The 21,924-nt window shown below is 37.1% G+C and overlaps 1 protein-coding gene and 1 long non-coding RNA gene across 3 annotated transcripts in view; one reads left to right on the top strand and one right to left on the bottom strand.

Annotated features, from left to right (window-relative positions):
• The first annotated feature begins 1,587 nt into the window (after positions 1-1,587).
• On the top strand, positions 1,588-11,826 carry LOC110220712 (uncharacterized). The gene is made up of 2 exons (XR_002327947.2): positions 1,588-1,658; positions 10,601-11,826. It is a non-coding gene; the product is annotated as an uncharacterized LOC110220712 (long non-coding RNA).
• The window catches only part of GCG (glucagon), a 32,764-nt gene continuing 19,340 nt past the window's right edge, over positions 8,501-21,924 (bottom strand). The window contains exons 7-11 of one of the 2 annotated variants that reach the window (XM_021004849.2): positions 20,125-20,225; positions 17,297-17,455; positions 12,113-12,250; positions 10,622-10,765; positions 8,501-9,002 (exon numbers count right to left, since the gene is read on the bottom strand). In XM_021004849.2, the coding sequence (XP_020860508.1) occupies positions 8,996-9,002; positions 10,622-10,765; positions 12,113-12,250; positions 17,297-17,455; positions 20,125-20,216 (540 nt within the window). In that variant the 5' untranslated portion in view covers positions 20,217-20,225 and the 3' untranslated portion in view covers positions 8,501-8,995. Of the gene's footprint in view, positions 9,003-10,617; positions 10,766-12,112; positions 12,251-17,296; positions 17,456-20,124; positions 20,226-21,924 lie in introns of those variants that run through there. The other variant, XM_021004855.2, reaches the window with a different exon arrangement.

Genomic DNA, 21,924 nt, shown 5'->3' with positions numbered 1-21,924 from the left:
TGCTAGCTTTATGACCCTGTGCAAGTCATTTAACCATGTTTGCCTCAGTTTCCTCATCTGTAAAATAAGCTGGAGAAGGAAATGGCAAACCACTCTAGTATCTTTGCCAAGAGAACCCCAAACTGGGTTAAAAAGAGTCGGACGTGACTGAAATGACTGAACGAGTGCTAGTCACTGATCTGAGTCCTGGTGATACAAAGACAAAAGTGAAACAGACCCAGTACACTGTGTACATTTGTAAACCCATTCAACACAGAACAAATCTGAACTGGAAACAAAGGTAGTGACACAGAATGACTTTAGGAAGGGAGGGAACTAGCAGCGGGGCTTTGTGTAGAAGGCAGAGCTTAAGTTTCATCTTGAAGGAGGTAAGGGATTCCACCAGGAAGAGGTGAGGAAGGCTGCATTCCTCCTTTGGAGGATGGGCAGCCGGAGATGGAGTGCCATTTGTGAGGAGCAATCAGGAAGTCAGCCTGGCAGAACACTGCGGTGACAAAGGTAGGGCAAGCATTATTTTCGCATTTTCCTGGAAAGATTGAGGAAGTTAGAAGACTTGCACAAATTGCCACAACTAGCAAATGGCAGAGCTGGGATTCAAATCTAGGTCTTCCAACCCCCAATTCAGTGCCCCTTTTCATTAACCTTCACTGCCTCTGTGTTAAACAAAAGCAATGTCAAGTTAGATAGACAGTGACCTCATGATACCAGTGGCTGTTTATTTTAATCAATTATTTTTGCATAGCAGATGAAAATTGAGCACTACGTGCTTAAAAGGTTTGGCCAGCATCTTAACAGGAGAAATGAAATATAGTAGTAAGAGAATAATAGGCCTTGTAGGCAGAGGGCCCAGGTTTGAATACTGTCCTAATGTTTGCTGTGCAACCTTGAGCAAATCACTCAATAAAGCTTTAGTTTCCTCCTATGTAAAATGGATATAATGATACTTGCTGTACTAACCTCACACAGTTGCAATGAGTCAAGAGATCTTTGTAAGCCTTGACACCATATCAATATGACTCATTATTTTTGCAGTCATTTTTCAGTTATATCTTACTCTTTTGAGACCCCATTTGGGGTTCTCTTGGCAAAAATACTTTTGATTTGCTATTTTCTTCTCCAGCTCATTTTACAGATGAGGAAACTGAAGCAAACAGAGTTAAGTGACTTGCCCAGGGTCACAAAGCTGCTAAATGTCTGAGACCAGATTTGAAATTAGGAAGATGCATCTTCAGGCCCAGCACTCTATCCACTGTGCCACCTACCTGCCCAACACTTATCTCTACTTTGCATGGCAAGAATGCCTTGCTTTGCTTCTGACTAGTATCTTCAAAGGGAACCTAGAGCCTGCATCGGGGGGAGGGAGGGGAAGGTCCAAAGGCTTGAAGTGGATGAGGCGAGGAGAATTCCCAGCTCTCAGGTTTATAACCTGAATTCTTGATCAGACCAGTCATGCTAGCTGGGGGTGCAATTGAGTGGGTGTATGTACCAAAGGTACTAATTTACATTGAGGGCAACAAAGTAGACATCAAAGAGTTGCCTTCAGCTACTGAGAAGAAAACTATGGACAGATTGATACTTTTATCTTGGCAGGTGGTTACCCTTTTCTGAATCATCTACTTGAAGTGAAGGGGGTTTTTTTCCACCTGAGGAGATGGAAGGTAACTTTCTTTTTAAATAGTATTTTATTTTTTCCAATTAAATGTAAAGACAATTTTAAACATTCATTTAAAAAAAATTCTGAGTTCCAAATTTTCTCCCTCTCTTCCCCCTCCCTAGAAAGGTAAGAATTTTAAATATGTTACATATGTGCAATCATGTAAAACATATTTCCAAATTAGTCATGTTGTGAAAAAAGAAACAGATCAAAAGAAAAAAAAACACGAAAAAGATAAAGAAAGTAAAAATAGTATGCTTGGATCTGCATTCAGACTCCATCAGTTCTTTCTCTGAAGGTTGATAACATTTTCTATTATGAATCCTTTGGATTTGTCTTGGATTGTATTACTGAAAACAGCTGTCTATCATGGCTGATCATCGAATAATATTGCTGTTAACTTTGTGCAATGTTCTTCTGGTTCTCACTTCACTTTGCATCAGTTTATGTAAGTCTTTACAGGTTTTCTCTGAAATCTGCCTGCTCATCATTTCTTATAGCACAATAATATTTATTCTATTACATTTATATACCACAACTTGTTCAGCCATTCCCCAATTGATGGGCATCCTCTCAATTTCCAATGTTTTGCTACCACAAAAAGAATTGCTTTTAATATTTTTGTACATATAAGTCCTTTTTAAAGTGAACTCTTTGGAATACAGACCTAGAAGTGGTATTGTTGGATCAAAGGATATATACACAGTTTGATTTCCCTTTGGGCTTAGTTCCAAATTGCTCTTGATAACATTTAAGATCAATTGAGCCCCAAAAGGGCAAAAACCGTGAATTAATCTTTTCTCTCTGAGTGAACTAAGAATGCCCCTTCCTGTGTCAACACCTGAAGCTGACCAAGAGCATTCTTCTGTTAATGACCACTAAGGCTCCTTTAACTTGGACACTACCTTGAATCATGGGACTTTTCTTATTTTGGTATTTTATGGACATATGCTATGTTGTGTCATGTTAATGGTAAAGGAAATACAGATATCCTGGATCTATAATTTACACTTTGACATTCTCCTATCTTATTGTATTTACAACCTATTCAATTAAGAAAATTCCTTTCTCATGCTATGGTTAAACATATATGGGGACCATAAATCTGAGTAACACAGACATCCTGAGTCAGGGTTTAAATGTCCCCCTAAAATTGCGTGATTCAGTCAGAGTTAAAGCTCTGGCTCCATGTACATGTCGCTAACTTAAGGGAATAAAAAATATATATTTACTTACCACCTAGCTTGTTGTCTCTTTAACAAACTTTGTGGTCCATACTCTCCAGGATGGTTGGATCAGTTCACAACTCCATCAATAATGCATTAGTGTCCCAATTTTCCCACATTCTTTCCAACATTCATCATTTTCCTTTTCTGTCATTTTAGCCAATCTGATAGGTGTGAGGTGTTTTTATCTGCATTTCTCTACTCAGTAGTGATGTAGAGCATTTTTTTCATATGGCTATAGAGATCTTATTTTTTTTTTATCTGAAAACTACATGTTCATATCCTTTGACCATTTATCATTTGGGGAAGACTTGTATTCTTATAAATTTGACTTCATTTTCTATATATTTGAGAAATGAGCCTTTATCAGAGAAACTTGCTATATAAATTGTTTCTCAGCATTCTATTTTCCTTCTAATCTTGGTTGAATTATTTTTGTTTGTGCAAAAACTTTTTAATATAATTGAAATTATCCATTTTTTATATTGTAATACTCTCCACTCTTGTTTGGTCAAAAATTCTTTGAAGGGGAAATTTTTAGCAAGCAAACTTCCCTCACTTGAGATTCCTTGAAGGGAGGGAAACATGGGCTTCCTGAGAGTTTGGTGGTTTTGCTGTTAACTGCTGCACTCCTGGACGAAGTTGGCAGAAATATTTAGACAGTAACTGCATTAATTATTTTCAGAGTCTCTATTAAAACAGTGGTCTTAGGATCCATGCTTCAGGACTGACTGTGATAGATGTGAACTTGTTACAACAAGGTCAAGGCTATAGGTGCAGAGTCATAGATTATTATACCATGCAAGGTACTTTAAAAATCCTCTTTTCCATGTGCCTTATATTATAGATGAGGGCACCAAGGCCCAGGGAGGAAATGTGACTTTGTCAAAGTCTAATAGGTAGCTAGTAGTGGAGCCTAGATTAGAACACAGGCAACTAGGTGGTACAATGGATAGAGTACTAGCCCTGAAATCTGAAGGACCTGAGTAGAAATCAGGTCTCAGACACTTCACTAGCTGTGGGACTCTGGGTAAGTCACATGACTTCATTTGCCTCAGTTTCCTCATCTGGAGAAGGAGATGGCAAACCACTCCAGTATCTTTGCCAAGAGAACTCCAAATGGGATTGCAAAGAGTTGCACTTGACTGAGTAGCAACTAGTTAATTTTGTGCCTCAGGGAAAATAGCAGAAAATCTGCCCTCATATCAGCTTTTTAAAGTAAATTCAATTTTCTTGGGGAAAACCCTAAAATGCTCCCTTATCAAGGGAGACATAAATCTCTGAGTTGGATGTATGTGACCACCTCATAGTTCTTAAAATTAGAGGACCTAGAATACAATAAACTTACTCCTGGAAGTTGGACAATAAGGAAGAGAACGTCAAGCTCAGGAAGTAACTTCCTATTTCAACCAATTGGTTGCATACTCAAGTCAGCTGATTCTAACCTGCTAATGGAATCTGAGTGCTGTCACTATCCCCTGAAAGTGAATTCTACCAAACATTTAAAGAACAATTAATTCTAATACTATGCAAACTATTTGGGAAAATAGGCAGAGAAGGAGTCCCACCAAATTCCTTTTATGACACAAATATGGTGCTGATATCTAAACCAGGAAAAGCCAAACTTATAAAGGAGGAAAAAACCTATATTCAAATTTCCCTAATGAGTACTAATGCAAAAATGTTAAATAAAATATTAGTAAGGAGATTACAGCAATATATCACAAAGATCATACACCATGACCAGATGAGATTTATACCAGGAATTCATGGCTGATTCAATATTAGGAAAACTATCAACATAACTGACTGTATCAATAACAAAACCAACAGGAATCATATCATTATCTCAATAGGTGCAGAAAAAGCTTTTGACAAAATACAACATTCATTTCTATTAAAAACACTAGAAAGCATAAGAATAAATGGAGTTTTCCTTAAACTGATAAGTAGTATTTATCTAAAACTGTCAGCAAGCATTCTCTGTAATAGGAATAAGGAGAAGTCTTTCCAGTAAGTACAGGGGTAAGGATGGATGTCCATTATTACCACTATTATTCAGTACTATACTAGAAATGCTAGCTATTAGCAATAAGAGAAGAAAAAGCAATTGAAGGAATTGAATAAACAATGAATAAACAAAACTCTAGAGAATCCTAGAGATTCTACTAAAAACTGGTTGAAGTAATTAACAACTTTAGCAAAGTTGTGGGATATAAAATGTTGTTGTTGAGTCATTTCAGGCATGTTTTACTCTTTGTGACCTCATTTGGGATTTTCTTGGCAGAGGTACTGGAAAAGTTTGACATTTCCTTCTCCGGCTCATTTCACAGATGAGGAACTGACGCAAATAAGGTTAAGTGACTTGCCCAGGGTCACACAGCTAGTAAGTATCTGAGGCCAGATGAACTCAGGTCCTCTTGACTCCAGGGCAAGGATTCTATCCACTGTGTCGCCTAGCTGCCAGGATATGAATTCAAATAAATCATCAGCACATATGTATATATACACATATATGTATACGTATACGTATATACATATATGCATTGTATATATGTGTGTGTGTATACACACACACACACACACACATATATATATAAAAAACCAACAAAGTCCAACAGAAAGAAATAGAGGAATCCACATAAAATAACTAAACAATTTAAAATTCTTGGGAATCTACCTGCAAAGACAAACCCAGGAACTATATGAACACAATTATGAAACATTTTCACCCAAATAATGTCAAATCTAAGCAACTGAAAAAATAGAAATTGCCCATGGTCGAGCCAATATAAAAGTGACAGTTCCACCTAAATTAATTTACTTATGCCAATCAAAATACCAAAATTATTTTATAGAGCTAGAAAAAAATAATAAAATTCATCTGGAAGAACAAAAGGCTAAGAACACATTCGTACATACATACATACATACATGCATACATACATACATATGTCTAATGGCTTCAATTTTCTCAATAAAAATGGAAGGTAAAGTAAGGGGAAGAGAAAGGTGTGAGAAGTCTTGGGGAAGGAAAAGAATATGGAACAGCTTCCTTTAGGGGGTGAAATAAGGAGTTAATTAGAGAGAATAAAAGGACTGTCGTGTTATACTGAGGACCCAATTGAAGTCAAATGATATATACTTATTACTTATTTGGTCAGCAAAGTTGTGAGACCTTCTTCAGATGTGTTCTATAGTTTGTGATTAAGAGCAGAAGAGATTGATGGTGGGAGTAATCTATGGATTATGGATAATTTTTGGCTAGAAATGCGTAGTAATAGGGCAGTGGCGCAAAAGATTTGGGAGAACAGCATAGAGTCTATTTGTATAGCTATTGTGTTGAGGTTGGAGATGGAGATATAATGACCTGAGAATGTACTAAGGGGTGGAAGGATCAGAGGATTCAATGAGGAAAAATAAGATGTTTAGGCATGAGGAGAGATGGAATTATGGGAGTTTATTGTCAGAATTTCAGAGTGTCTAATTAGGATAGTGGAATGCTTTTGGATAATGAACCATGGTGAAATCTAGTGTGTGACCATCCCAATGTGTGGCTGAAGTAGAATGAAGAAATACGTCATGGGCTTTAAGAAGTCTGAGTAATTGGAAGATTGAGGAATTTGAGGAAGCATCTTTGTGAATATTAAAGTACAAGGACTGGGTTTGGGGAAGAGAGGCAGATGGTAATCAGGGTGCTGCACTCCTTGGGATAGGAGGAAGAATGACCTAATGTGCTGGTATACTATAGCTACCATAATTTTGATTGGGTAGAAATTGTCGATTAAGTGGAATTAAATGGAGGGAATGTTGTTGGGAAAAGGAGGCAGAGAGTCTGGCAATGACAGTGGGCAGCAAAGAATATTCAACACTCTTGTTAGTAGACCTAAGCAATATGCTATATTGTTACTGTGAATAGCATATGTAAAAAATTCCATTATTTTTGTGATAATTTTCATAATTCCTATTAGTCCAATACTTCAAATATCTATGATTTTATCAGCATTTTCTCCTCCAAATTAGATTGGAATTAGAATAGTGTGAGGCAGTGAAGAATATGGCATCTGCTAACATCAGACATAAGGAACAGACTTGTAAATTCCATACAGCTTTGCAACGCATTACTCAGAACAATGATACATTAGCCTGCTGCCCTGTTGATACCTTTTTAGACTCAGGGCATATCAGTGCCAGAAGAGTTCTCTGTTACAGATTGTCTGGTCTGATCTCATTTTGCAGGAAGCTGAAGCCTACTGAAGTGAAGTGATTTGTCCAAAGCCACACAATTGTTTAGTGGAAGAATCAAGACTTTTTGATTCCTGGTACATTGTTCCTTCAATTTTGAATAATTAGCTAAGTTGGAAATTATTTTTGTTAATTTTTAGTGTAAGCCTTTATTTCCAGGGCATGATTTAGAGCTCCAATTTTAATATCATAATACCTTATTATCATACAATTCATTACACAAATGATGTCCAGGTGAAATAGAACTCTATAGAATTAAAGCCTAGTTAAACACATGTATGTCAGTGATAGCATTGTATAGCCAACAGAGAGATGGTTTCAGAGTCAGGAAGACCTGGGGTTAGAGTCTGGCCTCCTGGCTTTGTGACTATGGTTGTTTTTTGTTGTTGTTTAGTTGTTTTCAGTAATGCCCAACTCTTTGTGACCCCATTTGGGGTTTTCTTGGCAAAGATACTGAAGTAGTTTGCCATTTCCTTCTCCAGCTCATTTTATAGATGAGGAAACTGAGGCAAACAGGGTAAAGTGACTTACCCAGGATCACACAGCTAATATGTGTCTGAGGTATTCCTGATTCAGGTCTTCCTGACCCCAGGCTTGGAGCTCTATCCAGTGTACCACCTAGCTGCCCTTGTGACCATGGGAATATCACTTAATCCAACCAACAAAGATTAAAAATTGCAGATCAGACCTTGATCTGGTTTGGTAGCTGAAGTTTCCTATGGTGGAATAAAATCGCAGATGCTTACCACAAAAATAACTATTAGCCCAAGGGTTTTTTGTTTGTTTGTTTTTTAGATTGGTTTTGTTTGTATATTTACTTTGGGACAAAATGTATTATATATTTATTTCAAAGGACTTTGGGGAAAGAAAGCAAGGTGTAGTGGATAGAAATCCAAACTGAACATCCATGCTCTCTAATTCTTTTAGAGTTATTGAAATTTTGAGAGACAGTATGTTTTAGCAAAAAGACACTGAACTAACTCTTGGTAGCTGCGTGACTCATAGTACCTCTCTTAACTTCCTTGTTTCAACTTCTTCGTCTATGAAATGGGCAAAATAATACCTGCTGTACCTATCTCAAAGATGCTTGTAGACTTCTAGAAAGCTAATGGATGCAAGAACTTTGTGAAACCTTAAAGTGCTGTATAAATGTCAGTTACTAATGCTATAAATCCCTTCTTTCTTCTATTCAGAAATAAAAAAAAAAGGGAAGGGTCAAACACTCAGCAAATATGTTCAACAGAAATTTATTGATATTCTAATATTAAGGATTATTTGTTTTCAGTGGTAGTACTAGGTGTACAGGACAAAAAGGAAGGGGTAGAAGGGGCAGGTGAATAGTTTGTGTGTGTATAGAGAAACAAACCATAGCAAAGAAGCTTGAAAATTTTTATTTAAGTCTGCTGTTTGTTATTTTTGAAAGCTGAGCATTTTTATGACAAAGGTTTCAAGTGGAAAGTTCTGTTTTCATATTCCCTGTTGTGGTTACCAGTTCCTTTCTTCCTCTCTGATTACTAATGCAGACATTTTGTGATTGAAATCACTTATATGTACAAGCTGATTTTATAGAAAAAAAATATTTCTATAGCTAAATGTAAACAGGTTGGAATTTTTTTTTGCCCGAAATAAGTGGAAAATATGAGGATCTGGCACTTTTGTATTTGAAGCTGTTATTTAAAGAGTCCTTTGACAATAGTTTATTCCAAAAACAATCCTTTGGCTACACAACACTGGAATGAAATTCATTTCTTGGCATGCAAAGCAATAAGGCTTTAGGATATATTCTGTTAATTTACAGAACAGAAATTTTAAAACATCCCAAGAGGCCAGCAGGTGATGTGGTGGAGATGATCTTGAGTAATTATGCACTTTATTTCCTAGAGAAACAAAAAAACAGTGATTAAAGATTGCTATAATACCCAGAGAATTTAAACATCCAATTTTGAAACACCTTTTCATGACTTTAGTGGATGTCACTTTTAGAAAACTCTTAATCTTGCAAAGCCCTCATACTTGTAGAGGCTGAAAGTACTTGCTTCCACAAACCTTACATTAAAAATTTCCCGTGAATACTTAGAAGAAAATAATCAAATTTTCATCTAATTCACAAGCCTCTTTCAAATAATATTTAAAAATTTTTGAAATTACGACCATTACTTAGTTATTTGCTATAGTTTAGATCTCAAGCATGTCCTAACATCAGAAATGCCTTGGAGTCAGGATGACCTGGGTTCAAATCCTGCCTCTTCTACATACTAGATATATGACCAGGAGCATATCATTTCACTTCATTGGCCCAAGCCATTCCTTGTGACTTCAAGTTTGTGGTAGAAAGGAATGATAGCTTGATTTAGCATCAGAGATATGGGGTTCAAATCTTGCTTTTGCCATTTGCTACCAGTGTTACATTGGGAAAAAGTCCCTTGCTCTCTTCGAGCTTCAGTTTCCTTGCCTGTAAAATGAGGTGGTTTGTCTAGATGACATTTCCCACCCCATCCTCTTTTTAGCTATAAGTCTATGATTTGATGAAATGATAATAGATTCCAGTCTGCATTATGGATTGCATTTCTACACTGGGAGTTTTCCGCTTAGACAAATCATAGATTCAGATCAAATATATCTCTCTTTTGCAATCTAGATAACACAGATAAATAACCTAAATAGACTTTTTTCCCTTTAGTGGATGGAGTACTGGATCTGGAGTTAGGAAAGCCTGCCTCTGGAACCAGAACTTACCTCGTAGCGTAGTACGAGGACAAGCCATTTAATTTTTCTGAGTTAACTTCTTTTATCAGTAATATGGCAATTAGGATTCTGTGAAACCTACACCTTACATTGTTGAGATATACACACTTTTTTTTGTCTGCTAGACCTGTGATTGCATTGGTAGAGGGCACTCCTAATGAAGAAATTTCTTCTATCAATGCAGGTGGTTAACTGCTCTGCAACTTAACGCCTTTGTGAAATGGAGAACTGCATGCAGAGTGGTATACAAACTTTGGAGTTCCATAATACATGTATTTAGTATATAATAATATATAATAATTTGTCTAGATAAATAGGTAGGTAGATGGATAGATAAATAGATATACAGGACATCCTAAAAATTATAGTGCAGTGCTATGCTAACTGCACTAAGACTTTTGGGACACTCTGCATTTGAGCTGTTAGCTCTGGCATCTAAAACAATGTCTTGAATACAGTTAGTGCTTAATAAGATGTTGATGGAATTCAATTGAATAAATTTCAAATAGTACACAATATGGAATAACAAAAAGTTGAATAATTATTTTTTAAATGTTAAGATCTTTGGATTTTGTAGACTAAGCCTACAGAGTACAAATTAAAAATATTTATTGATTATATAAAGTTTAAAAAGTTGAAGTTAAAAAGCCCCAAACTACCTTTTCCCAATGTAGAACAAAAACAGAAGCTATATGATGATTGACTGTTTATGATGAAACTTGTTTTTCAGAATTGAGTGAAATGTAATCACCTGTCAGTAACTTTGGTCTGAAGCAGCCAATTGATGAAATCCCTGGTAGCAAGGTTATCCAGAACTGTATTCATCTCATCAGAGAAAGAACCATCAGCATGTCTTCTGCCAAGCTCTTCAACTATAGTGACTTCTTCTGGAAAACTTTAAAGAGAGAACAAAGGGGAAAAGAAAATATTTTGTACTTATTGTTTTATTTGATTTTTCAACACATGCTTCATCTCTTTATATCTCTGGAAATAGGTATAGAAATCTGTAAAATCTTCACCAAGTGATAGCACAGAAATCGCTCCTAAGTCTGCCAGGAGAACCGTATACCAGAGGTGCCAAGCATGTGGCCCATGTGGTGCCTGTTGCCCACAACACTCTCAAGTGAGGCCAGGATGAAAATGTCATTGGCAAATATTTAACAAAATGAATAAAAATACAATAAAACATAGATAATTTATATTTTAAAACTAAGTCAATATGTGGTCGACAGGGATTCTTATGTACAGGTTAGTGGCCACAGTTTCTATTTGAGTTTGACACCACTGGTGGATCCAACTGACTCAAGTACCTCTTTATAACTTTTTTTCTCCTTAAACATCAGTTCTAAGAATCAGATGTCATAACTTCGCTTGAAAACAGTGACACTCTCTAGGCCCATCTGGAATTGAGCAAAACCAAGTTGGTCTTTGGAAAGAGGAGGCATGCCTTTGATAGCACTTCTTCCATTGGGAATTTCTCCAAGTATCAGAGATAGCATAAAGGGTGCAGATTAAAGAATATAAATAGAGAGATGTATAACTAGAAAAGAAGTTGGGCAGTACACGTAGTGGGAGAAAAAGGGATAAGGATGGCCTGTTCTTGTATTCCATCAGTATCCACCTAATGTCAAAAGGTCTAACATATCAAGTGGAGGGTCACGGGATGAGATGACAGGGGTGAGTTACAATCTGCACCTTTACAGGGAGTGATCACATAGGTGAGATCAACTTTGTAAGAGATTGTTTTTTATGCTTTGTATTCACCATTTTGCTCTTGTTCAGTAAATGTTTGTTGATTTTGTTGATTTGAGCTATCATTAAATTATCTTACGGTATTTTCTCCATTGCCAGATCAGAAACTGCTTACCTCAGGGCTCCCACTTTTCTTTTCCAATGATGATAGATGTGCTGGTAATGTGAATGCTCAAAATAAAGGACTATTTTCCTATCACTTTCTATTCCTTTTCACTTGCCTTTTCTTGACTGTGAAAATTCCTATTACCAAGCATTTCTGCTTTATTGTGAAATGGACTTGTGGAAGTTACATTTCAAAAAAGAGAATAGAAAAAATATTGGGGCTCTTTTTAAAATTTCTCTTAACTTGCTCAGTCTATAAATTCCCTTTCTTTTAAGAAAAACTCTATTAAATAAGAAAAATAGATATTACAAATATAATAAATTCTAGGTTTGATATTTATACTAGAAACCAAAAAAAGCATTAGATACAAAAATATGGACTCACGCTCTCCTTCCTCGGCCTTTCACCAACCAAGCAATGAATTCCTTGGCAGCTTGACCTTCCAAATAAGAGCTGACATCACTGGTAAAGGTCCCCTCAGCATGTCTCTCAAATTCATCATGGCGTTTGGCAACTTTGTTCCTGAGAAAAACAGTATCATGTTTAAATCATGGTTTGTGGCATACATATTCTCCTAGTGACCTACTTAGGAAGATAGTGCAAATATTATCATTCTGTTTTATGGATGAGAAAAACTAGTCTCAGGTTAGGTGAAATTAACTGTTCAAAGTTAGACAATCGGTAAATAGTCAAGCAAAGATTCTTCTGACCCCAAGTCCAGGGTCCTATATATTATATCAGGCTGCCTCTCAGTTGTTTTTATATTGTTGTTTCAGCTGCTGCTTTTGGATCAAACCTGTGATTTCATTAGTGTAGGGAAGGTGGTAAGAAACTCTCCTGACCAATGCAGATTGGCACCTTCTCTGTACCTTAGAATCTTACAGAGTTGCCTGGGGCACTGAGAGATTGGCTCAGGATCCCATAGTCAATAGATGTCAGAGGCAGGATCTAAACTCAGGTATTCTTGACTAGCAAGTCACTTCTCTCTCCCCTACCTCATGTTGTCTGTGTAAAGATTAAAATAAGGTGAGCAATTTGCTTCCCAGGAAGTGAGGTTCTTATCTAACTGGACTAATTGGTAACCAATGTTGCTATGTTTTGTTCTCATTCAGCCAAGGCTCTCAGCTGTGTTTATGACATCATCAACCAAAGTACTTTGAGTTAGTAACAAATATTAAGCTCTTTAAGTGTGATTTTTATTGCTTTCCTAATAGTTGCTAATGTTCCAGAAGCATTCTAAGCTTCGGTGTTTGTATACCCCTGGTAACATCTAGGATGAGGTTTCTCATCTTCCTTATGCCTTTGCCAGGCTGGGCACCATATTTTTGATCTCTCAAAAATGATCCTTAAGAGAGCAAATGTTTTGTAGAGAAGCATTTTATAGCTTACTTTTCACTTGCTACTGTCAAAGTCTACCATTTAGGGTAATAGTTAGCATTTATATATAATCTAGCATTCATATAGCACTTTCAGGTTTGCAAAGCATTTTACACATGTTAACCTATTTGATCCCTAGAACAACCTTATGAAGTAGGTGCTGTTGTTATCTCCATTTTACATATGAGGAAACTGAGGCACAAAGCAATTAAATGACTTGTCCAAGGTCACACAGCTAGTGAGTGCCTGAGGCCAGATTTGAACTGAGGAAGATGAGTCTTCCTGACAAGTTCTAGCACTCTATCCACTGTGCCACCTAGTAGAGTAGGATGATGGCATCTAGGTTTCAAGCTATGACCTAAGATCATAGTATTATAGTTTTTGGATTAATTTGCTTGCCCTGTTTCACACAGACTTACCTGTCTGAGGTAGGATTTGAACCCAGGTCTTCTTGACCACAAGTCTACCTCCATATGCACCATGCTATAACAGCCTTATTAATCTTTTTTTTTTTGCTAAAATACCCAATTGAATTACAAGTGTATACACCTAAGTTAAATTTTGTATCTTACATAAATATTCTGTTAATATTAATATCTGTCATTTGCAAGCGTTGTAGAGCTTTTACCTGTATGATCTCATCCTCCCAGCCCTGTGAGATAATTACTTGCTGTATTTTACAGAAAGGAAACTGAGGCTGGGAGTATTTACAGGCTATGACTTCCTCACTTTCACACAGATAGCAAGAGTCCAAAATAGGATCAAAACTTGGGTCCTCATGACTCCCTGTCTAGTTCTTTATCTACCATCCCACGCTGACAATATTAGTACAAGAACTTCTCTAGAACTTTAAAGTTATACAGTGCCTTGTCTCCACAATGCTGGAAAGCCAAATGATGACTGATACGTTTAGTTAAGCATTTAGATATTCCCAAATATCTGGGTTTGAGGTATTATGTTAATAAGACATTTGGATGTTCTTCCACACGTTTGATATCACAGATGCAGCCTGAATGCAGAATAAAGGGATGGCAGAAAGACACAAAGCTAAGGCTTTCCAGGCCTTGAAATTGTAACCACTGCTTTGTAGAAATCTGCTATATGAGTTTTCTCCAAAAGGATATTCAAAAAAGATCTCCAAGTCCTTCTGGTTGCACAAACAAAACAAAACAAAAAAACAGAAACCCCAAACTGCACCCCCCAGCATTACTGATATTTTCTGTGACTTATGAATAATTTGAATCATGATACTGCAGTTTACTGGTTAATCTCAAATATATGACAGACATGTCGTCCCCCTCATCCGTGCACCCTAAGCAGAAGCATTTCTGATGACACGACAGCTTAAAGCCCCAAAACCAAAACATTCAAGTTCATTGTAAACCTGTCAGAGATCGTGTCCAAGCAACAGAAAGGAAAATGAAGGGAGTCAGTTTTCAAATATATTTCCAAATAGCTGAATGCTTGACATGCCATGCCACACCATGGATGCAACATCCAGCTGACAGAGACTTTTACTTTTCACCCTGAGCTTTGCTGATAACACAGATGTAGCCAAAAGATGGTCTTTCTTCTAGTTTCTATGGCTCAACAGGGACATCAAGTGGTCCAAGTTAGCACTGGACCTTTATGAATGCTCTCTGTGGATTTGTCAGCTGTTGTTTCTGAGGACATTCCTCTAAGAGGCCAGAATGACACAGGTTTTGATTACCTTTCAAGGTTTTGATAACTTACTGATATCATCCTTTCTAATGGCCAATGTATATATGGAATGCCTTGGATTTGATGGTGCTTGAATGCAACCTCTCCTTTTCACTTTAATCCTCCTGTTTTAATATCTTACACATATCCTAGATGGAAAGTGTCACAAGTAGTTAAAATGCCCTTCCTGCGTCTTTTCTTCCCTGGGCTAAAAATTCCCAGTTTCTTCAACAAGTGCTTAAATGATCTGGACTCAAGGCCCTTCAGCATTTTGGTAGACCTCCTGTGGATCCTCTCCAGCTTATTAATGTCCTTCTAAATTTTGGTGCCCAAAACTAAATATATTTCAGATATGGTCTGATCAAGATAGAATATAGTGGGGTTCTCTCTTATTACTTGAAGCTATGTCTCTCTCATTCAACCCATGACTACATTTATGTTTTTTAAGGTTTTCATATCAATCTTCTGGTTCATAGTGAGCCAGAGGTCCATTAACACCTTAAGATTGTTTTCAGCAAACTCTAGTCTAACTATGCCTCCCCAATTCTGTACTTGTGAAGCTGATTTTTTTGAAGCTGGGTATAAAAATACATTTACTTTTGTTGAGTTTCATCTTGTTAGATTCAACATAATGTTCTAGGTCAGAGATTCTTAGCCTTTTCTATGTCATGGACCCCTTTGGAAGTCTGAAGCCTAGGAACTCTTGTCTCAGAATAATGTTTTTAGATGAATAAAATAAAATACATAGGATTACAAAGGAACCTAATTATATTGAAATACAGTTATCTAAATATTTTTAAGAACACCAAACACATTCACGGAACCCCTGCTCAGCCTGTCAAGATCGTTTTGGTTACTGATTCTGCCCTCCAGTATTAACTATCTAGAAATTTGATAGGTATGCCATACATGCCTTTATTTAAGTAGTTGATAAAAATGTTAAACAAAGGAGATGAATGAAGGTGATTATATGGTTGGAATATAGGGCCTCTGAGAAAAGTTGAAAGGAATCATAGCCTATTACTTTTGTTAAGGGGAGAATGGAAATAATGCTATCTTCAAGCAACTGAAACAAGGCGGTCAAATGTACTGAAACAAGGCAGTCAAATGTTCTGGGTCTTTACTGGGGAAACGGCTTTATTCTGCAACAAGTGAGATTAGGTGTAAGAAAGACACTCTCTCAGAGCAAAGATTGTTAAATAATGAGATTAAGGTAGTTAGTAATTTGAGGGGATAGTTCCAACGTCCTGTCTAGTTACATCATGATCTCTGTTTTTCCTTTCCACTGTATAGAGGATGGGGGTTAAGATGGGGGGTTTGGACACATCCCACCTCTGGTTTTCATCACACTACCTGAAATGATCTCCCCATTTTTTTTAAACTTGCCATGTGCTTATGTCTTGCCTTCCCAATTAGACTGCAAGGGCTTCAAAGGCCGATATTATACATTATTTTCACCATTGCTATTCCAGGTTTATATAGCACTTTAAAATTTACAAAGGGCATTCCTCACAACTACTTTGCATAAACTGTTGTGCCAACCATAGTGTTTTATACATAGTAGGAGCTCAGTAAATGTTTGTTGATTGACTAATAATTGTTCTTAGTTATAAAATTCTATGACCCTCCATGCTTCACTGAGTGGAATTTTAGTTCCTTAACAAGGTCATCAGAATCATATCTGAACTTAGATATTTCTAATACGTAACTCCCCCTTCCTGTTTTGCTTTCCAAATGCCCTTCTCCTTGAAGATTTTGTACAATTCCAGTATCCATTCAACTTTGGCTGATGATTTTCCTTTATTCTCCTGCCTGCATTTCCAACAAGCAATTAACACATATCACAATACTGAGTACTAAACATTGAAATTTATGCTTTACTATCAACTTGTATTTTTGCTCAGTTTTGTGTAATGTTGTGCAGCTGGCATGCCATTTCAAATGCATAGCTATGATCTGTGTGGTCTACTTCAGAAAGCAAGACCCTGCAGGAAAAGATCAACATCTTAATAGGCACTTAAGAAATGTTTATTCTGTTCCATTCAATTGAACTGAATCTGTTAATGGCACTTGAAAAAATTCACTTGGGTAGGGTGTTATTAAGGAAGCTCACCCAAGTTATATGGATTTGTTCTCTGTTTGCCTAAATTGGCTTTTATGTTTGTACCTTGGACGGGCCAGTTTCTGAATATCTGTGGGCAGTGGACAAGAAAGTAAAAATCAGTGAAAAATCCATCACCCCTAGAAGGAAAAACAATTTAAGAGAGGGTCCTTATTGGGAGACCTCAGGAGTGGAATACAAAGACAGCACATTACTAGAAAGTGGCATCTTAGCACAATGCTGGCGTGGGGCCATGAGCATGTGGGCACTTAATACAGTTTGATGACCTAATGAAGGATAGGTTTCAAAATGCTTGTATTTGTATGAGAGTCAGAGGAAGGGGGAGTTCTTTGCCCACACATTTCAAACATTCTGTTTAAAATTCTTACCCATTCCGTTTGGTGTTCATCAACCACTGCACAAAATCTTGAGCTCGTCTGGAGTCCAGATACTTGCTATAGTCACTGGTGAATGTGCCCTGTGAATGACGCTTGTCTTCATTCATCAGATTGTCATCTAATGGTTCTGTCTGGGAATCTGTGTATGGTCTATAAAACAAAGTTTTCAGTGTTACATAAATTTGAACTAGGGATTCTATACGCTCTAGGAACTTTTTTCTTATCTCCTCTCTAATCTTCTCCGCCCTCCTCCCCCCAGCCCCAATGACTATATGATCCTATGATCACAGATTTAGAAGTGGAAAGATCCTTCTTAGGGGTTAGTGAGTAAAAACCATTGACACCGAGACTCAGAGAAAGTTGATTCTATCTACTCAGTTATATAACTTTTTGAAAGGCTGTGGTCCCCAGAGCCTCTGATTTTCTCTGACTTCAGATTCTGGACTATAAACTCTGGATTAATTTAGTGAATGAATTTCATTTGGAATCATATCCCTTCAAAAAGTTACATAACTGAGTAGATAGAATCAAGTTGCCCTACTCAGAGGCCAAAATGGGGTAGAGTCCAAAGGCTGCTACAGCTGGAGCCAGCTAGATTTGAATCATGCCTCTACCTTTCACTAGTCACGTGGCACCATCTCAATTATTGTTCTGGGTGTGTTATTAAACCTCTCTGAGACTCAGCTTTCTGATCTCCTGCTTCTGATACCCCAGGTGTCTTGGCTTTTTCTCCTGTGAGAAGAATAAAATTTTTTTCAACTAGTCAACCAATTCATGACCATCTATCCTAATAACACAAAGTAGCTGAAAGTCCAATATATATTTAAAATAGCAGGCTGTTACCTTTCCAACTAATTCTGTTTGCTTCTGCTGATATTGAAAAATAACTTCATTACCTGAGGACACACTAACAGTGAAGGGTGTCACTTAGAATGTTGAGTGACAGCATCAAGATAGCCTGATATTTTAAACTAGCTAAGTGGATGGTGAAATGAGCACTAGACACTACATAAGGATAGCGCCTGTAATTTTATTGGTAAAGGGCACTTCTTGGTAAGGAAGTTCCCTCTAGCAAGACAGGTCCACAAGTCACTGAAATTTAATCTTTTTTTTTTTGAGAGTCACTTAGAGTAGAGAGAGGTTAAGAGACTTGTCCAGGGTCACATAATTCAGAGGTGAACCCATCTTCCTTGCTTCAAGGCCAACACCATGTCCACCACATGTTGCCTTTCTAGCAATCAGAGCTGTTTAAAAGTGGAATGGGCTACCTAATCAGATGGTAGACCCCCTCACCCTGGAGGTCCTAATGTGAAAATCTAGATGGCCACTTCTCATGTATGTTATTACAGGAATTCCTTGGGGTCTATCTCCAGTCAACCTGATCTATATCTTGCCACTCTACCCAGATGGCTCTGGGGGAGAAAGTGAGGCTGGTGACCTAGCATAGCCCTCCCTCACTTCAATTTAATTCACTTGCAAGTCATGACATCATCTTCCTGATGTCATGGTCCTCTTCAAGGATGAAAGACAAACAACAGGTATGACTAGGTGTCTGCCAAGGTTCTTTCTAACTCTCAAATTCTACTAGTAATAGCACTGGATTTAGAATCAATCTGAAGACCTGGGTTAGAGTTTTGCCCACATTAACTTATTAACTCTATGGCCTTATTAACTCCATGAACTTTCTAGGTCTTAGACTTCTTGTACTGAGATAACATACAAAAAATATTTCATAATAATGTAGTGCTGTGTAAGTGTGAGCTATTGTTATTAGATATACCATCTCCCAAATGAGAATTTTCACTGGCTATCCCTCATGCTTCAAATTTTCTCCCTTCTCATCTCTACTTCCCGCCTTTCCTGGTTTAAGTTTTGGCTAAAGATTCACCCTCAAGAATGCTTTCCCAATCCCCCTTAATGTTAGTGCCTTCCCTCTGTTGATTAATTTTCTCCAATTTAACGTACAGGACATATACATGTAAATAGATACATGGTACAGTGAGGTGGCAATAGTTAGAGAGAGCACTGCTCTAGGAGTCAGGAAGACTTGAGTTCAAAACCAACCTCAGACACTTAGTAGCTGTGTGACCCTGAGCAAGTCACTTAAAACTGTCTGCCTCAGTCTGCTCATCTGTAAAATGAATTGGATAAGGAAATGACAAAGCAGCTCAGTATCTTTGCCAAGGGAACCCCAAATAAGTCACAAAGAGTTGTACATACCTGAAATGACTCAACAACAACACAAAAAAGATAGGTAGATGGTAGATAGATAGATAGACGGATAGATAGCTTGTTTGTGCAGTTATTTGCATGTTATCTCCTCCATTGGACTGTGAGCTCCTTGAGAGCAAAGACTATTTTTGTCTTTCTTTGTATCCTCAATGCTTAGTACGTGTCTGACACATAGTAGGCACTTACATACTTGTTGACTGACTGACTGAAATTCTACATGCTGATGATACTGAGTAGGTTGCCTATGGTTAAATTAAGCTACTCTATGATTACTTCATGGAATAATAGCCTATAGAATGCAAATGTGTCATCTAGTGTATTCTACCTCTTCTATACCCTTCTGATTATGAGTCAGCACATACTCTGATCTTTTTTTCAAAAATACAAACACAGCCTTTATCATATAGCAACAATGATTAGGGTATTAACAATGATCCCCTGAAAGCCAATTCCTTAATTGTGGGCTACACAAGTATCATGTATCTTTGACATACACCTATGAGATACATACAGCTATGTATCAGGAACATATATAGTTATATGTATAGCATGGTGTTCTACTAGTTGAGTGTCTGGAATTTTAGTACCTGGGTTTTTCTTCTGTGTCCTGAAGGGAGTGTTGCCAACTGCTTTGTACCAGCATTATGAACAATCCAGCCAGGAAGTAAATATTTTTCATTTTCACTGCCTGTCAGAAGAGAATAGGGAAAGAAAAAGGCAACCATCTTGAATATATTGGGGCTAAATTTGTTTGGTTACTTCTAACTGAATGTTCTTACTAGGAAAAAAAAAACAGCCAACTGTGGCCGTAGGATGCAATTGTTTTTCGATATACCTAGTTTGATTTACCTGTAGTCCTAATAAGAGACTGTAAGCCGTTTTATAGGGTGTCATTGTTGTTTTGAAAGCAAATAAGAGTACAAAAGATATGCTCCATCCTTTGGCTCTTTAGTTACAGTAGGATGCTTGCGTTACTGATTAATAATGTCATTTTCAGACTTGAAATTGAAACATCAAAGTAAAAAATTTTAAATATCTAATGTAACTGATACTCTACATATGGTTAGCCTGAATGGCACCCTATCCATAATGCTCCCCTTAACGATCACTCAGGCTTTCAATTAATAGGCCTTCATTTCCAAGGATTTACATTATACTGCATTTCAACCATCTTAAGCAGCCTCAGGCTAAAACTTGGCATACCAGCTGTCAGTTCAGATGTATTATTCATTTATATTTTAAATAGTGTAACTTGGTCTAGACTTTGTAATTGTAAAGCGGCCAACAGATTTGAGGTATTTTAGGGTTGTTTGACCTGTTCTAAATAAAAAAAAAATATATCATTTTAAAGACAAGAGTAATTTGCACGAAGACCTAATGCTTCTGGCAACTTGAACAATCTTCAACTAAGGAACTAAGATATCTGTGTCAAAAAGAAAATTAGTGCCTGTTACAGAAATCTTTAAAGTCATCAAGCTATTATTCTTGCAGTACTGAGTTCAAACCGTATTATTAACTGATGGACATAGCCCAGGCTTTTATGACCCAGGACATGGTTTGCCAGTGTCCCAAGCAGATGCCTCCTTGAACTGAGTGCAAACCTCATGACAATGGCGGTACAATGTGGATAGAGCCCAGCAATGGAGGATGTTTGGTATAGCATAATAGAATGGGCTTGCCTATTTCCACGCAGGAATACTAACACTCAATACTTGTTGTGTACAGAAACTATTCATGTTCTGTTACTCTTGAAAGTCAATCATGGTGTTCTTGCTGTTTTTGACAAAAGGTAATCACATCAGCTGGGCAGATTTAAATTTAAGTCTGATGATGTATATCTGTTAATAATTTGAACGAGCATTTTTAGTAACAGACATTTGGTTTGAAATAAGGATTTGAAAACCATCAATCCTGTGGTTTTAAAACATCTTAACCCATATAAATTATGTTCTCTATGCATTCAAATATGGAGAAATTGAAGTGCTTGCAAAAGATTCTACTTCCTTTGCAAAGCCCAGCATGCTCCAGAGAAAGATTTGATAGATGATCTGCACAGAAGACATGGGTATTGACACTCTTAGCCAGTGGTATGTTGGTGAGAAAGGCAATTGTTAAATTTTTAATGTGAGAATTTACACCTGGGAAATCAGCAAACTATAGCAGTCAGGGCTTGATTTATTGTTTTGTTGATTTTTAGTCTTAAGAAAATGATGGAAAAAAAGTCTCTAATGGGGATTAAACTTAAAAGTGTGTCCTGGGTATAGTTTCCTGCCTTCACTCCAGTTGGGTTGTCAAAGTTATCAGCATATGCATGCTCTTAGCCACAAATCAACATTGTCCTAACAACTTGGAATTTAGTTTTTCTATCCTTTATTCATCTGGAAGAC

The sequence above is a fragment of the Phascolarctos cinereus genome, unplaced genomic scaffold (genome assembly GCF_003287225.1).
Source record: "Phascolarctos cinereus isolate Bilbo 61053 unplaced genomic scaffold, phaCin_HiC Scaffold_726;HRSCAF=1367, whole genome shotgun sequence".
Classification (NCBI taxonomy): domain Eukaryota; kingdom Metazoa; phylum Chordata; class Mammalia; order Diprotodontia; family Phascolarctidae; genus Phascolarctos; species Phascolarctos cinereus.
Note: the sequence above shows the minus strand (reverse complement) of the source record. Positions and strands in the feature narration are given on the sequence as shown.